The sequence below is a fragment of the Bos javanicus genome, chromosome 14, assembly GCF_032452875.1.
Source record: "Bos javanicus breed banteng chromosome 14, ARS-OSU_banteng_1.0, whole genome shotgun sequence".
In the NCBI taxonomy this organism is placed as follows: domain Eukaryota; kingdom Metazoa; phylum Chordata; class Mammalia; order Artiodactyla; family Bovidae; genus Bos; species Bos javanicus.
In genome coordinates this window covers 60,953,867-60,975,416 of record NC_083881.1, presented here as the reverse complement: position 1 = coordinate 60,975,416, position 21,550 = coordinate 60,953,867, and the positions used below count along the sequence as shown (strand labels likewise).

The 21,550-nt window shown below is 36.0% G+C and overlaps 1 protein-coding gene across 27 annotated transcripts in view; it reads left to right on the top strand.

The window, feature by feature from the left end:
- RIMS2 (regulating synaptic membrane exocytosis 2) overlaps positions 1–21,550 on the top strand; it is a 605,437-nt gene that overhangs the window by 112,097 nt on the left and 471,790 nt on the right. For all 27 annotated transcript variants that reach the window (XM_061439193.1, XM_061439200.1, XM_061439191.1 and 24 more), the window contains one exon: positions 11,708–11,918. In XM_061439193.1, coding sequence (XP_061295177.1) covers positions 11,708–11,918 — 211 coding nt within the window. The remainder of the gene's footprint in view (positions 1–11,707; positions 11,919–21,550) is intronic.

Here is a 21,550-nt window from a genome sequence, read left to right as displayed (position 1 = left end):
CTCTCCTTTCTCTTTAGAAGGCGAAATCTGTAGATTTCATGTCATAGAGTGTCCCTTAGAAGGAGAAGGCAATGGCAACCCACTCCAGTACTCTTGCCTGGAAAATCCCATGGACGGAGGAGCCTGGTAGGCTGCAGTCCATGGGGTCGCTAGGAGTCGGACACGACTGAACGACTTCACTTTCACTTTTCACTTTCATGCATTGGAGAAGGAAATGGCAACCCACTCCAATGTTCTTGCCTGGGGAATCCCAGGGACAGAGGAGCCTGGTGGGCTTCTGTCTATGGGGTCGCACAGAGTCGGACACGACTGAAGTGACTTAGCAGTAGAAGGATGTTTTGGAAATCCTGCTTATACCTGTTGTTGATAAGACTAAGTGTATAACCTGATCCCTTTGCTTAATCATGTTAACTTGCAGTAGGGCTGATTTTAGGGTCAAAAGTGAAAATTTCTTAATGTGTGGGCAGCTTACTATTAAGTTATATAAGAAAGCTGATGGACCTGCCTCAAAATTGATTTTATTCTTTGGAAGGCTAATGACAATGGAAATTGAAAGGTCATTGAAAGTATTGTTAATTTTACTTAAAAACCTGGAGAAGGCAATGGCAACCCACTCCAGTACTCTTGCCTGGAGAATCTCATGGACGGGGAGCCCGGTGAGCTACGGTCCGGTCCGTGGGGTCCCAAAGAGTCGGACACAACTGAGTGACTTCACTTTCACTTAATTAAAAAAATTCTACTTGTATTTTTTTAAAGATTGAGGATGATATGGACAAAGATGTTTTCTTGTAAGCTATTGATGCTTGACTAATCAAAGCAGTTGACCGAACTTGTGACATAGTGAAAGCAGTTTCTCCACATAAATATGTTTCCAGGTCCAGCATAGATATTCTTCAACCTGAGTGGTCTAAAATTGACTACATCTGTCATGTACCTTAGGTTAGAACCACCTTAAATTCCTTTTGGCTCAAAGAAAAAAAAAAAGAGGTCAATAAATAAAGAAAAATGGTGATGCTCACTTGTTCACACAGTGCATTTAGAAAAATTGATAAAAGTACCAAAGTGCTTATTGCCAAGTAAAGTTTTTATTAAAACATAGTATATGTAGTGATAAGTGCATAGTTTGAAAATATATAGCTCACTGAATTGCCAGACAGTGAATATATCTGGAAACCATCACTGAATGCAAAAAGCAGAACATTGCCATACTTCCAGGATCTCTTTCTCATGCTCTCCTCCATGGAGGACTCTCTCTCACCCCTGGGAGTGACTTTTTAACTTGAATTTTTTTTAACACCACGTAATATTTTGCATATTTATATTTAGACTTCAAACAAATAGAATCATATGGTATATTGTGTCTATAATATTTTGTTTAATGTGTTTGTGAGATCCATTCATATGATTGCATCTAGTTGCATTTCATTCATTCTCATGACTGTATGGCACTCTAGTATTTGGATATACTGCAATTTTTTTATGTTTTACTATTTCTGTGCGGTGGGGTTGTTTCCAATTTTTGGCTGTGAATAGTGCTGTGATATCGGAGAAGGCAATGGCACCCCACTCCAGTACTCTTGCCTGGAAAATCCCATGGGCGGAGGAGCCTGGTAGGCTGCAGTCCATGGGGTCGCTAAGAGTCGGACACGACTGAGCGACTTCACTTTCACTTTTCACTTTCATGCATTGGAGAAGGAAATGGCAGCCCACTCCAGTGTTCTTGCCTGGAGAATCCCAGGGATGGAGGAACCTGGTGGGCTGCCGTCTCTGGGGTCACACAGAGTCGGACACGACTGAAGCGACTTAGCAGAAGCAGCAGCAGTGCTGTGATATACATTCTGATGCCAGTATTTCTCATATTATTTGGAAAATTTTTCAGTTATTTGGAACAGTGAAGTACTTCAGCTATTTAAAAATATTTTCAAACATTAAATCTAGTTACTATGTCCGTATCTCTAGTTTCCCACTTATTTATTTGATAATACTGTAGGTACTGTTTCTGTCCGTGCCCTAGTGTTTGATGTTTCAGTGCCTCAGCATCTGACCAAGAGAGAGAGAGAGACATTCCAGGCGGAGGAACAGGATGGTATGATCAGATCCGTATTTTAGAAACACATTACATTTGTAATAGTCGCTTAGGCAGCTATTTAGAAATTCAGAGGAGAGACTTGGTATGTGACTGGGATGGCCAGCTGTATGACATATGTTTTTATTCTTTTATAATAATAATAATAATAATTATTTTATTATTATTATTACTCTCAGCTGATTATTAAAGCAGTAACTTTCATACTTTTTTTTAAAAAGCTTCCATTCATAAAAAATATATTTTGCACTATAACCCAGTATATACATACCTACATACATATATATGTAATAGAAATAAGATTTATAAGAAATCGTGTACTCTTTCCAATGTTTTGATATAGTTCATTAAACTGTGAGTCCTGGCTTGCTAAATTTATTTTATGTCCTTGTATTGGGTTGCACTCTGCTGTTTGAAAAACACTCTGTAATGTGTGTGACTGCATTTAATGGTTACATTCTATAACTGTATGCCATGAGCTTATAGAAAGCACAACTTAAAACTCATCATCTGATGAAAGTCAGTGTTACACAAATCATGAACCCCACCCCCCAAAAAGATGAATGGGAAAACAACAACAGCAACAAAAAACTATGTGACTGGGCATAAAATTACCAGGGAACAGCAGGATTACTGGGAACTAACATACTGAATAATGCCTGTTTCTTAAAGAACTCAGAATGAAGAAATTACTTTTGAAAACAGTGAATTCAATGAGCTGCTTTGGTGAGGATGGAGAAAATAGACATGAAAAATTTGGATGAAATAGCTTTTTGAATTGACAAAGTGGAAAAAACTATTTCTAAGTTGATATATTATTGCATATGTCTTTAAATATTTGTAAGAAAAGTTTTAAATTAAATATGAGTATTATCTTTGACTCTTTATATCAGGGATCTACAAAATATGCCTGTTTCTGTAAATAAGCTTTTATTGGAACACAGTCAAGCTCATTTCTTTGTTTGCTTTTCTGTGACTATTCTCACATCTGTTTGGCAAAGTTGAGTAGCTGTGACAGATCCACAAGGCCTACAATATCTACTATCTGGGAATTACATATTTACCATTATATTTATATTTATAAGCTTAAATATATGTTTATATTCTTAAGATCTTTTATACCTTTCATTATATTTGGAGCTTGGATTCTAACAATGTTGTTTTGGAGTAGGAACAAACCAAAAACCAATGAAACAAAATACAGACTCTATAAATAGACCGTTGCACATGTAGGAACTAAATATATGATAGACTGCTACTACAAATCAGTGGAAGAAAGGATGGGCTATTTAATGGTACTGGGAAAATAGACTCTCTATGTGAAAAAGATTGAAATTAAATTCTTGCATCACATTACATATAAAAATAAACTTCAGATCGATTAAAAGCCTAAATGTGAGAGGCAAAATTATAAAGCTCCTAGAAGAAATTATAGAATTTTTTTGTGACTGACTTAGGGGTAAGTAAGAATTTTTTTTATAGCCGGCCACCAAAACCACAAACCATACAGGGATAAACTGATGTATTGGAATGCATCAAAATTAAAGAATTCTGCTTAACAAAGAATTAGCAGTTATTTGTCAGACTAGAACTTTTGCTATGCTCAATTTATAAAGAATTAGCATACAGGCTATACAGAGTTCTTCTACAAATAAGCAAAACAAACAAAAAAGGCCCCCAGGAAATCCAATAGAGTTTTGGTAAAGGATGTCATGAGTAGGTAGTTTATAGGTGGGACAGTCCAACTGGCTGAACTTCATTAGGAGTCAGAAAAACGTGAACTTAAAAAAATGAAACATTTCATATACCGAAGCTGTAAAATTTTGTTAAGTTGAATAATATCACGTATCGGCAAGGATAAGAGGAAACTGGAACCGTCATACCCTGCTTGCAGGTGTGCTGAGTTAAGCCATTTGAGAAGGAAGTTTAGAAGTATTTACTGAACTTGAGTATATCTATTATATTCCTGCATACATTCCTCAGAGAAAAACATGTATGTGTTTGTAAATATGTCATTACAGAAATATTATAACTTATTGGAAATACTGGGTTGGCCAAAAAGTTCATTCATCTGTGAGATGTTATGGAAAAACCCAAACGAACTTTTTGGCTGACACACGTTACAGAGCAGCGGTCCCCGTCTTTTTTGGTACTAGGGACCGGTTTTGGGGAAGACAGTTTTTCCGGGGACTGGGAGGTAGGGGGATGGTTTTGCGAGATTCAAGCACATCACATTTATTGTGCACTTTGTTTCTATTTTGTGGTGGCTGCTGCTGCTACGTCTCTTCAGTCGTGTCCAACTCTGTGCGACCCCATAGACGGCAGCCCACTAGGATCCCCTGTCCCTAGGATTCTCCAGGCAAGAATACTGGAGTGGGTTGCCATTTCCTTCTCCAATGCATAAAAGTGAAAAGTTGAAAGTGAAAAGTTGAAAGTGAAGTCGCTCAGTCGTGCCCAACTCTTAGTGACCCCATGGACGGCATTCTACCAGGCTCCTCTGTCCATGGGATTTTCCAGGCAAGAGTACTGGAGTGGGGTGCCATTGCCTTCTCCGTATTTTGTGGCAGTCTCATGATATTCTCCCTGGAGAAGGAAATGGCAATCCACTCCAGTCTTCTTGCCTGGAAAATCCCGTGGATGGAGGAGCCTGGCAGGCTACAGTCCACAGGGTCTCAAAGAGTCGGACACACCTGAGCAACTTCACTTCACTCATGATTTTCAACCTTGACTGTTGGGTTCCAGCTCATGCTCCTATGAGAGTCTAATGCCACCTCTGATCTGATAGGAGGTGGAGTTCAGACAGTAATGTGACCGATGGGGAGTGCTGTAAATTCATATTTGTTTCAGGTGTACAGCACAGTGATTCAGTTATACATGTCAAGTCTATTATTTTCCAGAATAAAGCGCTAACTTTTAAAAAACAAGGGATGAATAAAATGTAAATAAGGAAAATTATATATCCATTCCAGTGTGAACTTCTAGTGGTTCTAGCACTCTGATTCTGCAGCTGAATTTGAATCTGGCTTTACTTACTAGCAGTGTGACTGTCAGCAAAAATAGCCTCTCTGTAGAGTAGGAATAATAGAATATTTATAATAATACCTATCTATCTGATACAAAATAAGCCACAGACACATTGGCTATAGTCTATTTAGATTTTACTAGAAAAATTTGAAGACTGGTTCCTGAGGGAAAGGAAGTCACATTGGGGAAGGGGAAAACAATTAATTAAAATGGGAGCCAAGCATGAATCAGCGAAGCAACCTCATGATCAACTCTATTTTGGATACCTAAAGTTTAAAAAGAGAGAAAGAAAAAAAAGGCATGTGTTGCAATCTATTCTGGGAGGAGGCAGGAGGATGTATAAAATGCATCCTGTAATGAGATGCACCATAGTGAGTCTAAAGGATGAGTAGCTTTAGCAGAAAGAAGGGAAAGAAACAGTGCAAAAAATGAGGTTGAAGAGGTGAATGTGTGGGCGAACATTCAAGACTTTGTAACAGACTTCATAAGAAGTTTTTTCTTTTTCTTGAAAGCAATCATACGCCATTAGAGTATTTTAAGCAGTGAGATGACAAGATAATTTTTCTGTAGTATGCAGAAGGGGAGAAGTATGAATGTGAGTAGCCTAGCTGGGAGGCTAGGTGGGCATTGATGATAACAAGGCCTATGGTATTGAGCATGGATATAGAGACAAGTGTAAGGATTTAGGACACATTTAAGAAGTAAAATTGAAAGGACTTCATGATAGATTAATTATGCATTTGAAGGAGAAAGGTATTTCTAGAATAATTCTGTATTTCAGGCCTGCATGATTAAATGGTGTCACAATTTATTGGAATAGGAAAAACTGGGAGGGAATTTGGCTTAATAGGAAGATTACAAGTTCACTTTGATATGCACTGAAATTCAAGTGGCGTTGAGACTTCCCAATACAGATGGGAAGTAGGCAATTGAATATTGAAGCTCATAGGAAAAGTCTGAGCTGAGGATTTACGTTTATATGTAGGAGGAAAGTGAAGTCAGGCATGGGTAACACTGCCTAAGCAGTGTTACCACACAGAATGAAAAGAGAAGAGAGGCCTGAATCTTGACCTTCAAAGGAAAAAGAGCATGAAAGGCTAGAGAAACAAGGAGAAAACCAGAAAAATATAATGAAGGCCAAGTGGGCAGTGAACATAATTTCAAGTACTGTTGAGAACCCAGTAAGATGGAGACTAAAAAAAATTGTCTGTTAGTTTTAGGTACAGGGAGGCTGTTGGTAAACTTTGTGAGGATTAAGAAGTAGACTAGAAACCAGATTAGGTTGGTTGAAGATGACTGGGATGAGGAAGCAGAGATAGAATTTGGTCTATGTATAAATGGGAAGGGGAAAAATGATCTCTTTGGCAAGGAACATGATTGAGCTCTTGAATCTGCTTGTACACCATCACTTCTACATATGATAGTTTCTCATTTTATAGGACTGGAAGGATGACTACAAAAAAAAATCTCTCTAAAAGTCCTCTCTTACCTCCTCAAACTATTATAGATTAGTCCTATCTGAACTTTTCACTTCTCTCTCTCTCTGCTCCCTACAGCAGGAAAGATTTGATCCCATCCCACAGCCCCAATAATGCTACAGTCTCAGGGACTGCTACAGTTCTTATTGTGAGAGTGGTTTCAATAGCTCTAATCTAGCACTTTGGGATACATAATTACTGATTTCTCTACTTATGTTACTGGCCTTCTCCCTATGTGTGAAAACTGGGGTTTCTATTTCCCTGGAGGCCCTATGTAGCACAGTTTGCTTCTACTTTTTGCTTCTAGGAAAAGATTTCTACTTTTGTTCCAGTGTAACTTGACTTGGTAACTTGCCTAGTACTCCAGTGCCTCTAGAACTAAAACAAAGCATTTGCTCTAATTTTCTTCTTCTTTCTCTTTCTCCCAGAGAGGTTCAGCCATATACTGAGCGATCATGCCAGAGATCATAAGTGTATAAACAGGTATACAGTAGAAATGTATAGTCACCTCACACATAGAAAGATGGTTCTTCCAAATGGTGGGAGAAGCTCTGATGCAGAGCTCATTCATGGTCCACTTAAAATCATGCTTGTTCTTGCACATGTTTTATGAACTTAGGTCTCTTGTAGTGATGCTTATTTTGTGTTACTAGAGATTCACTTAAACCTGGTGAAAGACCATCAGGGAAAAATAGTATGTTATCTGAAGTTATAGGAAAAAAACCCCGGCATAGCTGTTTGAATTTATTAATATTTGATATGAAAATGGAAATATGCTTTTGTGGTTGCAGAGATAAAAGGACTTATATGGCTCTATTTTTAATTTACCTACTGACTTTAGGTTGGGGGCTTCCCATCTTATGCAGTGGTAAAGAATCCACCCGCCAATGCAAGAGGTGCAAGAGATGTGGGTCCAATCCCTGGGTCAGGAAGATACCCTGGATTAGGAAATGGCAACCTGCTACTGTATTCTTGCCTGGCAATTCCATGGACAGAGAAGCCTGGCAGGCTACAGTCCTTGGGGTTGCAGAGTTGGACATGACTGAGCTACTGAGCGCACACACTGATTATAGGTTAGCACTTCTTTGACTTTTTTAAAAGTCAAACTTATTTAAGGTTATATTTATTACCAGTAAAATTCATTCCTTTGAGGCATACACTTCAGTAAATTCTAGAAAACATACACAGTAATATCTACCACCATAATCAAGACATAGGTTATTTTCCTCACCCCAAACGTTCCTTGCATCCCTTTGTAGTCAGTCCCCTTGTTCTACTCCACTCCCTAGCAACCACTGATCTGATGTCTGTCCTTATAATTTTGTCTTTTTCTGTTACATAAATTAAATCATATCATATAAAATTGGACAATCTGTGATCCACAGGCCACATCTGGCCCACTACTTGTTTTTGTATAACCAGTGAATTAAGAATGGCTTTTACATTTAAAAAATGTTGAAAAAAATTGTTTTTTTAATAATATTTTGAGATTATAAAAATGACATGAAATTCAAGATTCAGCATCCATAAATAATATTTTATTGGAGCATAGCTATATCCATTCATTTACATATTGTCGTTGGCAGGTTTCTGGTTCATGCTTTTTAAATTGTGTTGAAGGTCTAGAGCCTATATCTTGCCTAACCTAGCTAAGAAGTCTTTGTTGAACCCAAGGCCACACTTTTCTTCAATGTTTTCATCTACAAGCTTTATACTTTTAGTCATTTTATTTAGTTCTGTAATCTATTGTTTACAGTTTTGTAATACATTGAGTTAATTTTCATATAGGTATGAAGTATGGGTTAAGGTTTATTTTTTTACACAATGGATTTCCAATTACTATTTTTACACATGGATTTTCCATTGTTTTAAAGGACTATACTTTATTGTTGAGTTACGTAGGCATCTTTTTAAAAAAGTAGTGACCATTTAAGTATTGGACTGTTCTGGACTCTGTTTTATTGTATGTGTGTTTATGCTTTACCAATATTTGATTACTTCTGTAGTTTTTATGGTAAGTCTTGAAATTAGGTAGTGTGAGTTCTTCAGTTATTTTCTTTTTCAAAATGTGTTGCCTAATTGGAGAGTTTTGCTTTTCCATACAAATTTTAGATTTAGCTTGTCAATTTGTTTAAAGAATTCTTGCTGAGATTGTGATTTGAGATGACATTGAATCAATTTATAGAGAATTGATATCTTAACAGTACTGAAACTTCTCATGATGAATATAGAATATTTCTCCTATTAATTAGATCTCTTTTAATTCTTAGTATTTTATAGTTCTTACCAAAGAAAGTCTGCTTATATTTTGCTAGATTAATACCTTAGACTTTTCTTTCTTTTATTTTTGATGCCTATTGCATACTACTTTAAAAAATTTTGATTTACAACTGTCTATTGCTAGTATACAAAAATGCAATTGTTTTTTGTATATCGAGCATGTATCTTGTGACTTTGCTGCTGCTGCTGCTGCTAAGTCACTTCAGTCATGTCTGACTCTGTGTAACTTCATAGACGGCAGCCCACCAGGCTCCCCTATCCCTGGGATTCTCCAGGCGAGAACACTGGAGTGGGTTGCCATTACCTTCTCCAATGCATGAAAGTGAAAAGTAGAAGTGAAGTCGCTCAGCGACCCCATGGACTGCAGCCTACCAGGCTCCTCCGTCCATGGGATTTTCCAGGCAAGAGTACTGGAGTGGGTTGCCATTGCCTTCTCTGTGTGACCTTGCTAGACTCATCTATTATAGGAGTTTTTTTTAATAGTTTCTTTGGGACTTTATACATAGACAATTATGCCATCTGCTCAGTTTAAAAATATTCCTTTCCAACCTCTATGGTTTAATTTTTATTGTTTTTCTTCCTTTAATGCATTAGCTAGGATTTCTAGTCCAGTGATGATTAGGAGTAGTGAGAGACACCACCTTGCTTTGTTCTTGATTTTAGGGGGAAAGCACTCAGTATTTCAAATACAACCCTTTTGTGGATGCTGTTATTGAGTTAAAGAAGTTTCTGTCTGTTCCTAGTTTGCTGATTTAGGCACTTTCTCGGCATATTTTGACATAATCATATGTTCTTTCCCTTTGTTGTTAGTTGCTAAGTCGTGTCCGACTCTTTGCAACCCTTTGAACTGTGACCCGCCAGGCTCCTCTGGCGGGATGGGATTTCCCAGGCAAGAATATGGGAGTTCCCAGGCAAGAATACTGGAGTGGGTTGCCATTTCCTTCAGAGAATCTTCCTGACCCAGGGATCAAACCTGCGTCTCCTGCATTGCAGGCAAATGTTTTACCGCTGAGCCACTGGGTGTGAAATCACTAGTCAGGTCAGGGGCTCAGATAGGTCTGGATGGTGTCGGTATCTTTAGGGCACTACTGTTTTCAGATTTCTCTAACAGAGAGCTCCTGCTGCTTTTTGCTTGGGGTGAATGCAGGAGTACTGTAAGTTTATTTGGTTTTGTTTGTTTTTTTTATGTTTTGGTACCCCTTCAGCTGTTCTTACCCACTTACATCACAGAGGGAGAGGGCCTCTCTCCACGTTCTTGCCCATTCCCTGGCAGCAGAATACTGGTGCTTATTTCTTGATACTGGGCTTGTGATAGGGTTGGGGTGTTCTGTTGTGTGTTTTCCATCTTCCATCTTTGACAGGCTCTGTCTACGAGGGCCTCAGGGATGAGGCCTGCTCAGAGTTCTTATTCCCTTTTTCCCAAGTAAGGAAGTTGGCTTGGCGTCTCTGAATGGTTTAGGGCAGGAGTTTCTACCTCCCCCTTTGTGATAAAAGCCTTTGATCTGTGGGCAAGCTCTTGGCTGAAGATGATTTCCTGTCTCTCCTTCATGAAAAGAGGGGTTTTCCCCTCCCAAGCTTTTCCCTAGCTGTAGTAGATCTTTGCCTTTGTCCTGGGGATGACAGAGTTTACTCCCTTTTCCTGTGGCTTACAGCTTTGGCTTTTTTAGGAGAAATAGTCTGGGGAATTCCTGTGTTGTAGTAGCCACTAGTCAGTCACTTCTGTTATATTTGTACATATGCACCCCCAAAAGGTTCTTTTTGTTCTTATGTCCTGCTCTCATTGTTCCTCATGAATAACCAGTACAGGTATGTGGAAGAGTGCTTGTGATCCTGGGCCCATAGCTATTCCAAATTGTCATGTTAGCCCACACTTGACTTTTACAATTTGTTAAATAAAATTTTAGTGAATTTCCTCATAACTGTCTGGTGGCCACCTCTTTCTCCTATGCTCTGCCAAAGGTGAAATAGTGTGTCCCATTGTTCTTTGGAAGGGTTTGTCTTGGAGTTCAGATTATTTGCTTGTCTTATAACCCTCAACTCTCTGATGGGATCAAGAGAAGTTATGCTTTTGTAGATTATTTAGCCTTTTGTCCTTTTTAGGATGAGAGTGACATTATTTGCAGCTTTGTAAATCTTATGCATTAGTTCTGACTAGGAACTTTGATTTGTAAATCAAAATTATAGTTTTAATCATTTAAAACCATCTTTTATAAAGATAATAGTAAAAGTTTTATCACTATTTATTTTTAACTAGAATCTGTAAAGGCCTTACTTTTATTTGTACTGCCTTATTTGGTAGACTCCTAATATTTCAAGTGTCTTTGCAGCCAACTAATGTCCAGGCTGTTGAATAGATTTGGATAGTTAATGAGACCACTCATCCAATGTTTTCCTCTCTGTTTTGATTCTTAATTGCATTCCAGTTGAGATTCTGTCTCGGTGATTTGAAGTTGATAGGTTTTGGTTTCCCTGTGCAAGTCATATCGCTCAGTCTATTTCTGAAGCTAAACTCTTGAAAAAGTAACATTATAAATATTTCATGGTATATGATTGAAAACATATTGCAGATAGTTGGTAGACATTTTACAATTACCTTTCAAAGAAGTATGTTAATTGTACTGTTTATCAAATTAGCATGTATATCAGAAGTTAGAACTAGTTACACTTTTACGATGTTGTGTGCCATAAAAGATGTTATTGTCAACAGAAAGTTAAATTTTTATTCTTTATTCTCACATGGATTTTTCAGGTATAAAATTGTGTCCACAGATTGTGGTAATTATTACTATTTTTTGAGACCATCAGGAAACCAAATTTTTCTTGTCTGTGTTCTCTGCAGAAAACTTCATCAGCAGTTTGAAATGTATAAGGAGCAGGTAAAGAAGATGGGTGAAGAATCACAGCAGCAACAAGAACAGAAGGGTGATGCTCCAACCTGTGGCATCTGCCACAAAACCAAGTTTGCTGACGGATGTGGCCATAACTGTTCATATTGCCAAACCAAGTTCTGTGCTCGCTGTGGAGGTCGCGTGTCGTTACGCTCAAACAAGGTACAGGATGAAAGCTGAACTTCGTAATTCTCTCATACTTAAGCTCATCGTGAATAAAATAGACAACTGAAATTAGCATTCAGGTTAATCAATGAACAGAAACCTTCCCTAGTGTCTTCAGGTCAGATAAAAGAATTAAAAAAACTTTCCTCTGAATTAAAAAGGTATTTATCTCACTGTTTTTGTTCTTTAGCTTATGATCTTTTAGACTCATAGGATCTTAGACTTTCAAAGATGAAGAGAATTTAGAGATCAGTTGGCCTAATTCCTTATTTTATAGATGTAGATAACTCAGATCCAGAAACACTAGAGTTCATTCTTAAAGTCACACAGCTGGTTAATGTTTGAGTTGTGTCACAGCTTTTTCGATTACCTCACATAATTTTATCAACTTGGTAGATCTGCTCTTCTTTTGGCCTATATTTCCTTTCTTTCTGAAGGAGGCTCTTTCTGGCTTTGAGATTCTATGTTTCATAATTTTATAGCTTTTGAGGCTACAATACCCTTTATTTTTGTTTTAACATTAATGAAAAAAACATTAGAATATGGAATTTAAAGAAGAAATGTTCAGGCTGGGTTTCACACCTGTTCTAGATTTTTGTAGTTTATCCATCCACTTTAGGGAATATATTAATATTTCCCAAAGAATGCTATGCTGAAATTAGCAAAAGAAGTGTTTTAAATGGTCTCAATTAGTTCTTTATAATTTGCATTTATCTCCTTCTTAGTAGGAGATATTTATCACCCAGTTCTTAGGGAGCTTAAAAATATGAAGCTGATGTCTTTACATACATTACTTAGACATAATGGGAATTTGTTACCCTTTGTGATTTAATTTCTCCATTTTCTCATTGCTTCCCTTTTCTCATTCTTTTGTTTTACCCAGAACTAATAACTTTTCTTTATCTTCCTCCCTGGTTATCTGATTATTTTTCTTCTCCTTGACTAGTTGTGTTGGCTAGAAACTTTAGTAGAATTTTGAGTGGAAGTGATGAGAAGAGACATTCCTATTTTGTTCTCATCTTGTGGAGAAAGCATTCACTATTAAGTATTATGTTAGCTGTCAGCTCTTCATAAATGTTGCTAAAAGTTTTTGTTTGTTTGTTTACCTTAAGAATAGATGTTGAATTTTGTCAAATACTCTTTCTCCATCTATTGTGATTGATTATATGTTTTTGCTTTCTTTGTTAATATGGTGAACGACTTTGATTGATTTTGAAGTGTTAAACCAACTCTGTATTCCTGGAATAAATCCATTTGGTTATGATGGATTATATCTTTTACATGTTAATTAGTTGGATTAGATAAAATTATGTTTACAGTTTTTGCTTTTGTGTTTATGAAGGTTAATATCTGTAGCTTTCTTTTCTTGTGATGTCTGTCTTTGAGTTTGGTATTAGAGTAATGCTGGCTGGATAAAATGAATTGGGCAGTATTTCTTTCTCTTCAGTATTTTAGTAGAGTTTCTGTAGAGTTGGTATCATTTATCCTTTAATGTTTTATAGATTTTACCAGTGAAGCCATCTGGGCAAACGGTTATATTTTGGGGGGACAGTTTTTACATACAGTTTCAATTTAGTAGATATAGGATTATTCAGGTTATCTGTTTTTTTTTTTTCTTGAATGAGCTTTGGTAATTTGTATCTTTCAAAGAATTTGTTTAGTTCCTCGTACGTTGTTGACTTTATTAGTATCATATATTCCATTATCATTCTTTTAATGTCTGTATAATTTGTAGTGATGCTGCCTCTTTCATTCCTGATATTGGCAATTTGTATCTTCTCTCTTTTTCCCTCTTCAGACTGACAGATACTGACCTATTTTATTGATATTATCAAAGAACCAGTTTTTTGTTTTATTGATTTTTAAATTGTTGACTTCTTATTTCATCTTTATTATTTGTTTTCTGCTGCTCACTATGGGTTTAATTGTCTCTTCTTTCTTCTGGTTTCATAAGGTGGAAGCTGAGGTTATTGCTTTGAGATGTTCCTTCTTTTCTAATACAGGCCTCATGTGCTATTAATTTCCCCTAAGTACTGCTTCAGTAGCATCTCTCAAATTCTAATATGTTGTCTTTTCATTTTCACTCAGTTGAAACATTTTCTAATTTTACTTTTTTTTTAACTTATGAATAACTTAGAAGTATGTTATTTATTTTTTAAATATTTGAGGTGAAAGTTTCTAGAGATCTTTCTGTTCATGATTTTTAATTTCATTCTGTTGTGGTCCCAAATATACTTCGTATGCCTTGAGTCCTTTGAAATGTACTGGTACTTATTTTATGGCCCAGACTGTGCTTTATTTTGACAAATGTTCTGTGTGTTCTTGAAAAGAGTGTATATTCTGTTATTTTTTGACAGTGGTTTTAAATGTTCAGTAGGTCAAATTGTTTAATAGAGTTGTTCAACTCTACTAAATCCTTGTTTATTTTCCACATTGTTTTTTTCTACCAATTATTAAAAGATGGGTATTCAAATAGTAACTCTCAGTTTTATCAACTTTGACTTTATATATTTTAAAGTTCTGTTTTTAGTTGCATAAGCAGTTGGGATCATTACATCCTATCAAATAATTGGCCCCTTTATAATTGTTAATGGAGAAGGCAATGGCAACCTACTCCAGTACTCTTGCTTGGAAAATCCCATGGATGGAGGAGCCTGTTAGGCTGCAGTCCATGGGGTCACTAAGAGTCGGACACGACTGAGCGACTTCCCTTTCACTTTGCACTTTCATACATTGGAGAAGGAAATGGCAACCCACTCCAGTGTTCTTGCCTGGAGAATCCCAGGGACGGGGGAGCCTGGTGGGCTGCCATCTATGGGGTCACACAGAATCGGACACGACTGAAGTGACTTAGCATAGCATCAGTTCAGTTCAGTTCAGTTCAGTCGCTCAGTCATGTCTGACTCTTTGCGACGCCATGAATAGCAGCACACCAGGCCTCCCTGTCCATCACCATCTCCCGGAGTTCACCCAGACTCATGTCCATCGAGTCAGTGATGCCATCCAGCCATCTCATCCTCTGTCATCCCCTTCTCCTCCTGCCCCCAAACCCTCCCAGCATCAGAGTCTTTTCCAATGAGTCAACTCTTCACATGAGGTGGCCAAACTACTGGAGTTTCAGCTTCAGCACCATTCCTTCCAAAGAAAGCCCAGGGCTGATCTCCTTCAGAATGGACTGGTTGGATCTCCTTGCAGTCCAAGGGACTTTGAAGAGTCTTCTCCAACACCACAGTTCAAAAGCATCAATTCTTCGGTGCTCAGCCTTCTTCACAGTCCAACTCTCACATCCATACATGACCACAGGAAAAACCATAGCCTTGACTAGACGAACCTTTGTTGGCAAAGTAATGTCTCTGCTTTTGAATATGCTATCTAGGTTGGTCATAACTTTCCTTCCAAGGAGTAAGCATCTTTTAATTTTATGGCTGCAGTCAGCATCTGCAGTGATTTTGGAGCCCAAAAAAATAAAGTCTGACACTGTTTCCACTGTTTCCCCATCTATTTCCCATGAAGTGATGGGACCGGATGCCATGATCTTCGTTTTCTGAATTTTGAGCTTTAAGCCAACTTTTTCACTCTCCACTTTCACTTTCATCAGGAGGCTTCTTAGTTCCTCTTCACTTTCTGCCATAAGGGTGGTGCATAGCATAGCATAATTGTGAAATGACTTTCTTTATTCTTGGAAATATTCTTGGCTCTGAAATATTGTATTTTATCTGGTCTTACTGTAACCATTCCAACTTTCTATGGGTAGTAGTAACATTGTTTATGTTTTTTCTTCTTGCCCAAGTGAGACTAAACTTAAATCCCAGTTTTGTTATTTACTAGTTCTGTGACCTAGTATAAGATGCTTAGTCTCTCTGCCTCAGCTTCTTCACCTGTAACTAGAAGTAATAATAGTACCTATCTTACAAGGCTATTGTGAGGACAAAATGAGTTAATATTTGTGCAACACTTAGGCATATACCTGGCACACTCACTGAGTGCTTTTAAAGTGTTTTGCAGTAATTTCTATAGTATTGCTTCTTACCTAACAGGGATGTAGGATCCCATGAAAGAACCTTTCACATATGTTTTCGTATTCAATTAAATGATCATATTTTATATTGGGTTAGTGTGTTCCTTGTTGCACACCTAAACTGATTCTGTCATTATGAATATATATGTAAAATATATAAGGTAATTCTAATCTTTAATCTTTGAAATGACCATTTAGTCTTTTTTTTTAAACACAGACTAAGTGTAAAACTGAAATAAATATTCAAATGATTCAATTGAAGATTCATTTGTAGTCATTTTAAAATATCCAGATTTTCCATTTGTTTAAAATTAAACTACTACTCCACAGCTGGTTTTTATTTTTCACATGAGATTTTAATGTCTTAAGGACCTTGATAATATTTCATATTTATACATTACCTTTGTTTTTCAAGCAACTCAATTCTAGTTTGATTAAAATCACTTTGGACAAATACAGTGAAACTTTAAATTGTGTTACTAAAATTTGATTAGAAGAGATTGCTAGTCCTTTTTTTTGAACTTTTTTCCCTTGGAGGCTTGCCAGTTCAAAGAGAAGAGGTATTTTGTTGATATTGGGTCATTATCCTTACTTTTCCTTTTTCCTTTAACAATTTCCTTGGGAGATTTTATTCATTTTCATAGCTTCAGATTCTGTTATATGCTGATGATTTACAGATGTGATTTCACTAGCCGGATTATTCTTTTGCGCTACAAGTCTATCTGTGTAGCTTCCTGCTGAAAATCTAGGCTTAGATGAATTAATAGTCACCTCATATTCACCTTATCTATGCTTGCATTCATTATTTTCCACCAAATCTGCTTCTCATGTGTTTTTTTCTCTCAAGGAGTTGCCTTCTTATTCTCCTGCTTGCTCAAACCAAGCTCTGGGAGTGATTCTCTTTCTTCCTCAATCAGGTCTTAAGGGGCCATACTTCTCCATATCTCCTAAATCAGTTTACTTCTTCTCTTGCTACTATTATGGTTCATACCACTATCACATATGTTTCTTACCTGAAGTATTGCAACAGCTTCCTAACTGTTCTTTCTGCTTCTGGACTTTTCTTCTTCCAGTCTGTCTGCACATTTTATCAAAGTAAACATTTTATAAAATAGTAGCAATATTGTGCCTTATTTATAAATTATATACTAGATTTTGTGTTGACTTTTTATCCTTATTGGAAGATAGTAAAGATACAATGGTAGAGTAATATTTCATATGTGTATTATAGCTAAATTTTCCACGTATATGTTATAGCTAAAATTTAACCTGTATTACCTGTTAAGAGGGATTGAGTGTGTGCCAGTTTGCTTTAGTCGTGTCCAACTCTTTGTGGCCCTGTGGACTGTAGCCCCCCAGGCTACTCTGTCCATGGAATTCTCCAGGCAAGAATACTGGAGGGGGTTGCCATGCCCTCCTCCAGGGGATCTTCCTGACCCAGAGATTAAACTTGCATCTCTTATGTCTCTTGCATTGGCAGGTGGGTTCTTTACTACTAGTGCTACCTGGGAAGCCCTAAGAGGGATTAACTATTAGCAAATTCATTAGTTAGACTTCATGTTTTTTTTTTCTTTTTTAAAACAATTTCTGCAATGTGAGTTACTTTATGAAAGTATTATGCTTCTAAGCTTTTGCCAGATTATTAACATAGTTAACTGTGAAGACTTTAGTTCATACATGTCAGATATAATTTAGTCATTCCCAGCTGTGCTGTGCTTAGTTGCCCAGTCATGTCTGACTCTTTGTGACCCCATGGGCTGTAGCCCCCTGCAGGCTTCTCTGTCCCTGAGGATTCTCCAGGTAAGAATACTGGAGTGGGTTGCCATGCCCTCCTTGAGGGGTCTTCCCAACCCAGGGGTCATTCCCAGCTAACTTGTATCCAAATATGCCAGGCACGTTTGAGCTTTTGTACTTTTTACATATTCCATGTTCTTTGCATAAAATGTTCTCCCTCACTGGTCTTGCCAACATTCTTTAGAGGCCTACTTACATCTCAGAAGCTTTCAATTTTTTTTTCCAAGTTCTGTTATCTCATCAGTCATTTGTGTTTCCATAGTGTCTTATTCTTCACTTGCTTTCAGGCAGCTTTCTGTTCTGCAGTGATTTGTTCAGTTCCCTCTCAATACATTTAGTTCCTTGATGGCAAGAACTGTCTTACTCACTTTTTATGTTTCATAAATCTAGTATAGTACCTGATACATATATGTGAGTGCTCCATAAATGATTTTTGTTAAACTAAATGGTCACCAGTAGTTTTCTTTGACTGCATACAATTGCTTTTCTTTTTTACAATAGCTTTTATATGACCTGTAGTTTTAACATTTGTAACAAATGAATCAGTCAAGATCATAATACAGAGGATGCATCTTATCCCTTCTACACAATATCCTGTGTTTTAATCAGCTAGAGTATCAGATATAGAACTGTGTGTCAGGCACTCTATATGGAGAGCTTTTCATATTGTTTAATTCTCAGGAAACTGTATAAAGTAAATATTAATTTCCTATTTTGCAGATAAGGAAGTAAAGGTCTAGAGAGCTTAAGAAAATTGCATAAGGTATACAACTAGAAATGTTTCAGAGAAACAATGATGCCTAAAAAGACATGATTTTAATTTTTAATTTATATAACTTATTATAATATATCAGGTCATTATTATTACATTATGAAGTATTATGATCATTATTTATGTTTAATTAGAGATGAATGTAATAATTTTAAACTTTACCCTATTTAAATATGTTCTCTTGACCAAATCATGCATCTTATTTATTTATTTAATATTCATTTCTATTGTGGTTTATTATAGGATATTGGGTATAGTCCCACGTGCTATACACTAGGACCTTGTTGTTTACCCATTCTATATAAGTTTTCATCTGCCAATCCCAAACTCCCAGTCCATCCCTCCTTCATCTCCCCTACCCCTTGGAAACCACAAATCTGTTCTCTGTGTCTGAGTCTGTTTTTTGTATTGTAGATAAGTTCATTTTGTCATATTTTAGATTCTACATACAAGTGATATCATATGGTATTTGTCTCTTTCTGGCTTCCTTTACTTAGTATGATAATCTCTAGGTCCATGCATGTTCCTACAAATGGCATTATTGCTTTTTTTTAATGACTGAGTAGTATTTCATTGTATATATGTACCACATCTTTTTAAATTTTTATTTTATTGGAGTATAGCCTATTTATAATGTGGTATTAGTTTCAGGTGTACAGCTAAGGGGTTCAGTTATACATATAGTCATTCTTTTTTATATTCTTTCCTTAAAACTCAGTTATCTTACATATTATTTTATTTTTTACATTTATAATGTTAGGAAACTATAACCCCAAATTACCAATTGTGATCAATAATATTTTATCTTTAATGACTATTTCTACTTATTTTTTCTTTTAAGTTATAAAGTTTAGAAGGCTTAAATTAATGGGACGAATAACTTTTAGAAGTAATATGAATAATTCATGTAGAATTATATTTTGTCAGTTTTTGATAGTATATGATGAAATTAAACATTGATACTGTGTTTTATTATCTTTGTACATAAAAGCTTTTTTCCTTAACGTTTTTTAGTTTTTTCCTTTGAGTTAATTGAGTGCTCAATTAAGATTTTATTTGTGGAAAGAACATTCTCCTTTTTCTGATGTTTGGGTACTTACTTGCTTTTGTAGAAATTGTTCTCTTTATATGTCTTAATATATTTTAGTATATAGCGTGCTCTTGCTTGAAATGTATGGAAAAGTTTTTCCTCTTAATGTTTATATTTTGGTCAAAATGTAGTTTAAAATTTTCCAGAATTTTAATTTCATTGTCTTAAAAAGTTTGTTTTAAGAATGGAATTAATTATTTATTTTTTGTTTTGTCTTTTCTGTCCTTTCTAACTTGCTTTCGTGGATATTCACACCAGGAGGACAAAGTGGTTAGAGTCTTTTTTCTAATGTTATTTTTTTCTTATTGTTATTAATGCTAATTTAATTTTATAGTTATATTTAATTTATTTACTCAAGTGTTTTGTTACAGTTGTAGTGCATGATAATTGCTAAACAGTAAGATATATTTTAAGCATGCTGAGTTTACGGAAAGACATTTAGTTTATTATATTATAGTGACAATTTGATTATTTTACTTGATTCTTAAAGAAGCTTGCCTTTTTAGAATTTAGTATTTTTTAAAGGAAATGTGTTGTTATAATATTTATAATATTTCTCATTGTGATAAGAATTCCTTTAATCTTATTATGTCCCCTAAACTGATCATTGTACTGGTCAGAATTTTTAAAATAAGTTTCTGAGTTAGTATAAAGATTCATTTTTTGTAATAATGAGTCACAATAACGTTGAACATGGGTTTTCCGAAGTATATAATCATAGTTAAGTATTTAATATATTTTAATTTTTCTCAAAATATGTTTTAGAGATTGGTAAAATGCTTTTTATCCTCATGTTGAATATTATATATAACTATAATTTACAAATTCTTAGAAATATAAAATTTGATAATAGATTATAATAATCTGCTGATATCTGTTAGAAGTCTGATTTGAATTTGGATCTGCTCTGGAGCCTGGTGACTTCCTGCAAACACAGATAGATCTTTCTGTTCTGATTCTTTATGATGAATCAGACTAAAACTTGAAGTCTTTTCAAGTTTTCCAAATTCAAATTGGCATAAAACCCAAAGGGAATATCCTTTAGCTGAGGTCTTCTAAATAGTGCCTTCTTGTCATTTGGAGCCTCTTCATTCTCTTCGGTCTTCAGTTACTAGGTTGGAGATAATGTAGACATTGGCAAATACTGATGTGAGTTTAGAATATGAACCCTCTGAGCAAAAGAAAAGATACCGTGACTACCCAGATGGTATAGTCTTTAACCCAGAGCAGGTCCTCTAAAAAACTTGCCAGCTTTCTACCAGTCAGCTGTATTATTTGACTCTCACATAGTACAATTCAGGCAATTCAAAGCCGTTTAGAGTCTCTGCTGCAACTTTTGTGTCTAGAGTTAACACAGGGTACATAATGGTTTGATTATTGTCTGTAGTTTTCACAATGAATTCTGACACCTATCCCAGTAATGAGACATATAGTAGTAGTTCAGCTATAGAAATTATTTTCATGTAGTGACACAATTTCATAATGTAGCAGTCTATATTTTAAGCCATGGATTGATTAACAGATAAAACAATACTAATTTTATGTGGATTTGGAGCATTGCGGTTAAAATTTAACAAGTCTTTCTGTGATATTCTTTTTACACTAGTGTTCAATAGAACTTTCACCAGTGATGAAAATATTTTATGTCTTTACTGTAATACTATAGGCGCTAGTCACATGCAGCCATTGAACACTTGATTTGTGGCCAGTGTGACTGAGGAATTGAATTTTCAATTTAATTTTAATCAAATTTGAATAGTTGTATGCGGCTAGTGGCTAAAGAGAGCCCAAGTCTGGATAGCAAGCACTGTCTGACTATTAAACCTCTAAGGCAGTTCCCTGCACTCAGAGTAGCAGTATGATGTGTGTACTGTCAGTGGAGATGTAACTGGACAGAACACAGAAGGATAAGTGTCATTGCCAACCTCATATATAGCCAAGAAGGATAATGGACA